At 62.4% G+C, this 8871-nt stretch overlaps 1 protein-coding gene across 1 annotated transcript in view; it reads right to left on the reverse strand.

The window, feature by feature from the left end:
• Positions 1 to 374: 374 nt before the first annotated feature.
• The window catches only part of PNPLA6 (patatin-like phospholipase domain containing 6), a 22866-nt gene continuing 14369 nt past the window's right edge, over positions 375 to 8871 (reverse strand). Inside the window, exons 27-32 of the mRNA XM_009894444.1 lie at positions 6378 to 6526; positions 6153 to 6305; positions 5221 to 5337; positions 1365 to 1473; positions 1172 to 1281; positions 375 to 401 (exon numbers count right to left, since the gene is read on the reverse strand). Coding sequence (XP_009892746.1) covers positions 375 to 401; positions 1172 to 1281; positions 1365 to 1473; positions 5221 to 5337; positions 6153 to 6305; positions 6378 to 6526 — 665 coding nt within the window. The remainder of the gene's footprint in view (positions 402 to 1171; positions 1282 to 1364; positions 1474 to 5220; positions 5338 to 6152; positions 6306 to 6377; positions 6527 to 8871) is intronic.

The raw sequence follows: 8871 nt of genomic DNA on the forward strand, positions 1-8871 counted from the left end.
GGGGTCCCGGCTCGGGCGGTGCCGTAGGGTCTTCTCCTCCTCCTGTGGAGAGATGGGACATGCTGGGGACACTGGGATGGGGACACGCAGCGCCCGTAGGTGCCAGGCTGTCCCCAAGCACACAGGGGGACACGTGGGGGACACAGGGACAGGGACACGGTGCAGCACCCATGGGTTCAGGGTGTCCCCAAGAGCACAGAGAGCTGGGGGACACTGGGATGGGGACACGGTACAGCACCCGTGGGGTCCGGGCTGTCCCCAAGACCGCAGGGGGACACTGGGATGGGGACACAGTGCAGCACCCATGGGGTCCAGGCCATCCCCAAGACTGCAGGGGGACACTGGGATGGGGACACAGTGCAGCACCCATGGGTTCAGGGTGTCCCCAAGAGCACAGAGAGCTGGGGGACACATGGGGGACACTGGGATGGGGACACAGTGCAGCATGAGTGGGGTCTGAGCTGTCCCCAAGACCACAGGGAGCTGGGGGACATGTGGGGGACACTGGGAGGGGGACACAGTGCAGCACCCAGGAGCAGGATCTGTCCCAGGGCCACCCCATGCATGGGGTCAGGGCACCCTCGGGAGCCCCCAAACCCACAGACACCCCATTTTGGAAGGACACCCCATTATGGAGAGTCTCCATGACCACACGCACCCCCATGCAGGGGCTCAGGACACCCTTGGGATGCCCCAAATCCAGGGGACGCCCCATTTTGGAGGGTCTCCATGGCCACATGCTCCCACGCACAGGATCAGGGACACCCCATTTTGGAGGGTCTCCAAAACCAGGGACAGTATCTACCCCCGTGGCACCCTACACGTGGGGTCAGGGCACCCTCAGGAACCCCAAAACTGAGGAGCACCCCCCTTTTGGAGGGTCTCCGTGACCACACGCCTCCACTCAGGGGGTCAGGATGCCATCGGGAACCCCCAAACCCAGGAGCACCCCATTTTGGAGGGTCTCCATGACCACACGCCTCCACTCAGGGGGTCAGGACGCCCTCGGGCGCCCCCAAACCCAGGGGACACCCCATTTTGGAGGGTCTCCATGACCAGGAGCAGAATCTGCCCCAGGGCCACCCCATGCACTGGGTCAGGGCACCCTCGGGAGCCCCCAAACCCAGGGGACACCCCATTTAGGAGGGTCTCCACGACCAGGGACACTCACAGCCTCCAAGACGCCGGCGCCGGCCCACTCGGCGGGGGCGAACGCGTCCTCCTCGCCCCGTGTTGGCTCCGGCCCCTCGTCCTCGTACTCGGTGAGGTAGTCAGACTCCTCTGCGGAGGGGTGACGGGGACAAGAGGGGGTGACGGGTCAGCTCCCGGCTCTGGATGTGGCCCCCTACAGTGGGACCCCCAACCCTCCAGCTCACCGTCTGCGTATCCGTCGGACAAGTAGGGTTTGGCCGGCTCAATGCGGGACACGATCTCCGCCAGGTCGGTGAAACCGGCGCTGGGACACGTGAGAACCTACGGGAGGAAAAAAAAGGGGGCCCCCACCCCGAGCAGCGCCCCCCCCATGTGCGAGAGGGGTGAGGACGGGGAGAGCGGGAGGAGAGATGTGAGGTTAAGGGGGTGGGAGGGCAGTGGGGGACAACAGGGAGAGGGACAAGAGGCTGGGGGGACAGGAGATGGAGCAAGGGACAGGATGGAGCAAGGAGGGGACAGAGGGATGGGGGGCAGAGGTGGGGACAGGAGATGGACCGAGGAGGGGACAGGAGGACACCGACGGGACGGACCAAGGCGGGGACAGGAGATGGACCGAGGAGGGGACAGGAGGACACCGACGGGACGGACCAAGGCGGGGACAGGAGATGGACCGAGGAGGGGACAGGAGGACACCGACGGGACGGACCAAGGCGGGGACAGGAGATGGACCGAGGAGGGGACAGGAGGACACCGACGGGACGGACCAAGGCGGGGACAGGAGATGGACCGAGGAGGGGACAGGAGGACACCGACGGGACGGACCAAGGCGGGGACAGGAGATGGACCGAGGAGGGGACAGGAGGACACCGACGGGACGGACCAAGGCGGGGACAGGAGATGGACCGAGGAGGGGACAGGAGGACACCGACGGGACGGACCAAGGCGGGGACAGGAGATGGACCGAGGAGGGGACAGGAGGACACCGACGGGACGGACCAAGGCGGGGACAGGAGATGGACCGAGGAGGGGACAGGAGGACACCGACGGGACGGACCAAGGCGGGGACAGGAGATGGACCGAGGAGGGGACAGGAGGACACCGACGGGACGGACCAAGGCGGGGACAGGAGATGGACCGAGGAGGGGACAGGAGGACACCGACGGGACGGACCAAGGCGGGGACAGGAGATGGACCGAGGAGGGGACAGGAGGACACCGACGGGACGGACCAAGGCGGGGACAGGAGATGGACCGAGGAGGGGACAGGAGGACACCGACGGGACGGACCAAGGCGGGGACAGGAGATGGACCGAGGAGGGGACAGGAGGACACCGACGGGACGGACCAAGGCGGGGACAGGAGATGGACCGAGGAGGGGACAGGAGGACACCGACGGGACGGACCAAGGCGGGGACAGGAGATGGACCGAGGAGGGGACAGGAGGACACCGACGGGACGGACCAAGGCGGGGACAGGAGATGGACCGAGGAGGGGACAGGAGGACACCGACGGGACGGACCAAGGCGGGGACAGGAGATGGACCGAGGAGGGGACAGGAGGACACCGACGGGACGGACCAAGGCGGGGACAGGAGATGGACCGAGGAGGGGACAGGAGGACACCGACGGGACGGACCAAGGCGGGGACAGGAGATGGACCGAGGAGGGGACAGGAGGACACCGACGGGACGGACCAAGGCGGGGACAGGAGATGGACCGAGGAGGGGACAGGAGGACACCGACGGGACGGACCAAGGCGGGGACAGGAGATGGACCGAGGAGGGGACAGGAGGACACCGACGGGACGGACCAAGGCGGGGACAGGAGATGGACCGAGGAGGGGACAGGAGGACACCGACGGGACGGACCAAGGCGGGGACAGGAGATGGACCGAGGAGGGGACAGGAGGACACCGACGGGACGGACCAAGGCGGGGACAGGAGATGGACCGAGGAGGGGACAGGAGGACACCGACGGGACGGACCAAGGCGGGGACAGGAGATGGACCGAGGAGGGGACAGGAGGACACCGACGGGACGGACCAAGGCGGGGACAGGAGATGGACCGAGGAGGGGACAGGAGGACACCGACGGGACGGACCAAGGCGGGGACAGGAGATGGACCGAGGAGGGGACAGGAGGACACCGACGGGACGGACCAAGGCGGGGACAGGAGATGGACCGAGGAGGGGACAGGAGGACACCGACGGGACGGACCAAGGCGGGGACAGGAGATGGACCGAGGAGGGGACAGGAGGACACCGACGGGACGGACCAAGGCGGGGACAGGAGATGGACCGAGGAGGGGACAGGAGGACACCGACGGGACGGACCAAGGCGGGGACAGGAGATGGACCGAGGAGGGGACAGGAGGACACCGACGGGACGGACCAAGGCGGGGACAGGAGATGGACCGAGGAGGGGACAGGAGGACACCGACGGGACGGACCAAGGCGGGGACAGGAGATGGACCGAGGAGGGGACAGGAGGACACCGACGGGACGGACCAAGGCGGGGACAGGAGATGGACCGAGGAGGGGACAGGAGGACACCGACGGGACGGACCAAGGCGGGGACAGGAGATGGACCGAGGAGGGGACAGGAGGACACCGACGGGACGGACCAAGGCGGGGACAGGAGATGGACCGAGGAGGGGACAGGAGGACACCGACGGGACGGACCAAGGCGGGGACAGGAGATGGACCGAGGAGGGGACAGGAGGACACCGACGGGACGGACCAAGGCGGGGACAGGAGATGGACCGAGGAGGGGACAGGAGGACACCGACGGGACGGACCAAGGCGGGGACAGGAGATGGACCGAGGAGGGGACAGGAGGACACCGACGGGACGGACCAAGGCGGGGACAGGAGATGGACCGAGGAGGGGACAGGAGGACACCGACGGGACGGACCAAGGCGGGGACAGGAGATGGACCGAGGAGGGGACAGGAGGACACCGACGGGACGGACCAAGGCGGGGACAGGAGATGGACCGAGGAGGGGACAGGAGGACACCGACGGGACGGACCAAGGCGGGGACAGGAGATGGACCGAGGAGGGGACAGGAGGACACCGACGGGACGGACCAAGGCGGGGACAGGAGATGGACCGAGGAGGGGACAGGAGGACACCGACGGGACGGACCAAGGCGGGGACAGGAGATGGACCGAGGAGGGGACAGGAGGACACCGACGGGACGGACCAAGGCGGGGACAGGAGATGGACCGAGGAGGGGACAGGAGTACACCAGTGAGGGACGGGGGATGGACCAAGGAGGGGACAGAGGGATGGGGGGTAGTGGTGGGGACAGGAGATGGACCAAAGCAACAGAGATGGACTAAGGGGACAAAAGGGTGATGGGGAGGGGGACAGGAGGTGGACTAAGGAAGGGACCGGAGGACACCAGTGAGGGACAGGAGATGGACCAAGGCAACAGGAGATGGACTAAGGGAACAAAATGATGATGGAGAGAGGGATGCCAGTGAGGGACAGGAGATGGACCAGGGTGGAGGGGACAGGAGATGGAAGGAGGGGACAAAGATGCTGAAGGGGACAGGAGCTGGACCAAGGAAGGGACAGGAGGACACCAATGAGGGACAGGAGATGGACCAAGACACATGAGGATGGAGTGAGGAGGGGACAGGAGGACACCGGGGGTGGGGGACAGGAGGATGGACCAAGGTGGAGGGCACAGAACGATGGACCAAGAGGACAGAATGATGCTGGGGAGGGACAGGAGATGGACCAGGGTGGCAGGGGCAGGAGGATGGCCCAAGGGGACGGGAGGCTCAGGTAGGGTGGGGAGGGACAGGAAGATGGCAGTGAGGGACAGGAGAACACCAAAGGGGACAACCTGCAGCAGGAGGGGTAGAAGGACACAGGGGAGACAGAGGGGACAAGGGGCGCGGCGATGTCCTGCACCCTGAAGATGGCTCCAGGGCCAGGGGAAAGAAAAAAATGCCCAAAATCAGGGTGCCGGGGACAAGGTGGCCCATCCCAGGATGCCCCAGGGCAGGTCCCCAGGCAGCCACCACCACCACCCACGGGTCCCGGTGCCACCCCCTGCTCACATCCATGCGTTTGCTCTCGTAGAAGTCGGCCGAGCGCCGGTCCTTCACCATCTTCTCAATGATGTCACCCCGGCTCCAACCGTCGAAGACCACTTTGCCGTGTTGGTAGCCCACGTCCTGCAGGGAGAGCGGCCACAGCCCATCGGTGGCCCCGGGCAACCCAAATGACAGCTCAGGCACCCAACTGATGGGTAGGACATCTCAACTGATGGCCCAGGACACCCCATCGATGGTTGAGGCACCCAACTGATGGCCGAGGTAGCCCAAATGATGACTGGGATTGTTCAACCTCGTCAAGACACCCCAAACGATGGCCAAAGGTACCCCATTGATGGCTGGGGCACCCAACCAATGGCCCAGGTGGCCCAACTGATGGTCAGGGAAGCCCAAATGATGACCTAGGTACCCGGAATGATGGCCCAGGCACCCCAAATAATGGCCAGGATGTGGCAATTGATGGCCCAAGCACCCCAAACGATGGCTCGGGCACCCCCAGATGATGTTCTAGTCACTCCATTAATGGCTGAGGCACCTGAATGATGGCTTGAGCACCCAACTGATGGCCAGGTCACCCCACTGATGGCCAGGTCACCCCACCGATGGCCAGGACACCCCAATCGATGGACCAGAGCACCCCCAAATGGTGGCTGGGGCACTCAATCAATTGCTGGTTGACTCTACCTGATAGCCAGGAGACCCTGTTACTGGCCTAGACACCTAACCAATGGACGGGCACTCAAATCTACATCTGAGGCAACCCATTAGTGGCCAGGGCACCCTGTTAATGGCCAGGGCACCCCAATCAACAGCCGGAACACCCCCAACTGATGGCTGGAGAACCTCAACCTATGGCTTGGGGCATCTCATTGTTGGCCTGAGGCACTCTAAGCTAGTCCAGGCCACCCCACCAACCTCCCCGTCCCCCAACTCACGTAGATCTCATCAAACTTGCGGAAATCCATGGTCTTGAAGCGGTCGATGGGGGGGCGGATGTACTCGCAGTATGAGCTGGACTTCACCACCTCCAGCTGCCGCACGCACGACACGTAGGCCAGGCGGGACTGGATCTCCGCCATGTCGGGCACCTGCGAGGACGAGGCGCTCAACACCCCATCCGCACCATCTCACCGGCATCCCCGCGTCCCACCAGTCCTCACCTTGACTTTTTCAGCCCAGGGGTTGAGACGTTTCCAGAGAAGCCACCAGCCAGACAGGCTGTCCCCATAGTTGCACAGGTCCGTCTCGTCCTGGCTGCCCACGTCGATGGCGATCACCGTCTTGGCACCCATGTTGCGGGCGATGTCGGCTGCGGGGTGGGAAAGGAAGAAGATGGGTCAGCAGCGTCATGGTTTCCCTCCATCTGAGCTCGCGGCAAGAGGTGGTGGCATGAGCGGAGCAGGGAAACGGGGTTGAAGGATTGTCCTTGAGCCTGGGCTGGATGGCAAAGCCATGCTGGGGCTCGTGGTGGGATGAGCGGTGTCCCATTGGGGGCAGGAGTTGGGGGCAGGAGCCCAGCGGCAGGACGTGCCGGTGGGGAGCTGAGCAGTGATGCAACCTGGTGCATGTGCTGGGGCGACGGGAGGGCACAGGCAAGTTGCAGCATCTGTGGTGGGATGCAAAGGAGCATGGAGATGCCCCAGGAGGACACCCAGTGCCGAGGACACCAGGAGATGATGTGAGGTGGATGGAGACGCCTTGCACGTGGAGGAGGATGGAGATGCTCCAGGAGGTCACCTGGTGCAGAGGACATCAAGAGATGACGGTGCAACACAGAGGAAGGTGGTTTTGCATGTGAAGGAGGATGGAGATGCCCCAGAAAGACACCAGGAGATGATGTGAGGTGGATAGACACACCTTGCACATGGAGCAGGATGGAGATGCTCCAGGAAGTCACCTACTGCAGAGGACATCAAGAGATGATGGTGCAATACAGAGGAAGGTGGTTTTGCATGTGAAGGAGGATGGAGATGCCCCAGGAGGACACCCAGTGCCGAGGACACCAGGAGATGATGTGAGGTGGATGGAGACGCCTTGCACGTGGAGGAGGATGGAGATACTCCAGGAGGTCACCTGGTACAGAGGACATCAAGAGATGATGGTGCAACATGAAGGAAGGTGGTGTTGCACGTGAAGGAGGATGGGGATGCCCCAGGAAGACACCTGGTTCTGAGGACTCCAAAAGACGATGCAAGATAGAGGGAGGTGGATTGGATATGAAGGGAGATGAAGATGCTGCAAGAGGGCGCCCAATGCTGATGACATCAAGAAGCAATGACGCAGGATGGAGGAAGGTGGCTTTGAAATGACGGAGCACAAAGATGCCACAGGAGTCCACTCAGTCCCAAAGACATTGAAAGATGGTGCAGGACAGCAGGATGCGAAGAAGGATGGAGATGTCCTGGGAGGGCAGCCAGTGTCAAGGACACCAGGAGGTGACACACAATGGAAGGAAGAGGCTTGAACATGAAGGAGCATGGAGATGTTCTGGGGGGGTACCTGGCATCCAGGACACCAAGAGACAGTTTGAGGTGGAGGGAGGTGTCATGCACCTGAAGGAGCACGGAGGACACCTGGTGTCAAAGACACTGAGAGATAGTTTGAGATGACAGGCGGTGGCTTGCACATAAACAAGGATGGAGATGCCCCAGCAGGCAATCCAATGCTGAAGGCACCAGGAGAAGATGAGGCAGGATGGACAAAGGTGGCTTGCACATGAAGGTGCCCCAGGAAGGTACCCAGTGCCAGGGCCACCAAGAGATGGTATGAGTCAGAGGCAAATGGCTTGCTCGTTGAAGACCATGGAGGACAACTGGTGTCAAAGACACCAAGAGCTGGTACAAGACAGATGGAGGTGTTTTGAAGGTGAAGGAGGGTGGAGAGGCCCCAAGAGGGCATCTGGAGCTGAGAACATCAAAAGAGGATGATGCAAGAGGGACCAAGGTGACTTGCACATGATGAGGCTTGAAGATGTCCCACCCAACACGGACACCCGATGCCGAGAACACTAAAGATGGTGCAGGACGGAGGGAGATGGCCTGGACCTGCAGGAGGACAGAGATGCCCTGGGAGAACACCCAATGGTAAGGACGCCAGGAGAGGATGACACAGGATGGAAGAAGGTGGTTGGCATACAAAGGGCATGCTAAGGACACCAAGAGATGACAGAAGATGGAGGGACATTTTTTGCACGTGAAGCAGGATGAAGATGATCTGGAAAATCAGCTGGTGCCAACGACACCAAGAGACGATGCAAGACCGTGTGTGATCTTTCTGGCGCGTGAAGGAGGATGAAGATGACCCGAGAGGACGCCCAACACCGAAGACACCAAGACATGACGCAAGATGAAGGGATTTATCTTGCATGTGAAGAAATGCAAAGAACCACGAAGACGCCCTGGGAAGCCATCCAATAGGGAGGACACCAAGAGACGATGCAAGATGGATGGGCAATTTTTCTATGTGAAAGAGGATGAAGATGCCTTGAGAGGACGCCCAACAACGAAGACACCAAGAAGAAGATGCAAAACCAAGCAAGATGTCCTAAATCCAACCTCAACATCTCCAGCCATTGAGAACCCATCTCATGGTGGCCATGCAGCCCCCGCCCAACCGCCCGCCACCGCCCCTGGGGCCAGACCCGGCGCCGCAATG

Source organism: Charadrius vociferus, unplaced genomic scaffold (genome assembly GCF_000708025.1).
Source record: "Charadrius vociferus isolate BGI_N301 unplaced genomic scaffold, ASM70802v2 scaffold2311, whole genome shotgun sequence".
NCBI classification, from domain to species: Eukaryota; Metazoa; Chordata; class Aves; order Charadriiformes; family Charadriidae; genus Charadrius; species Charadrius vociferus.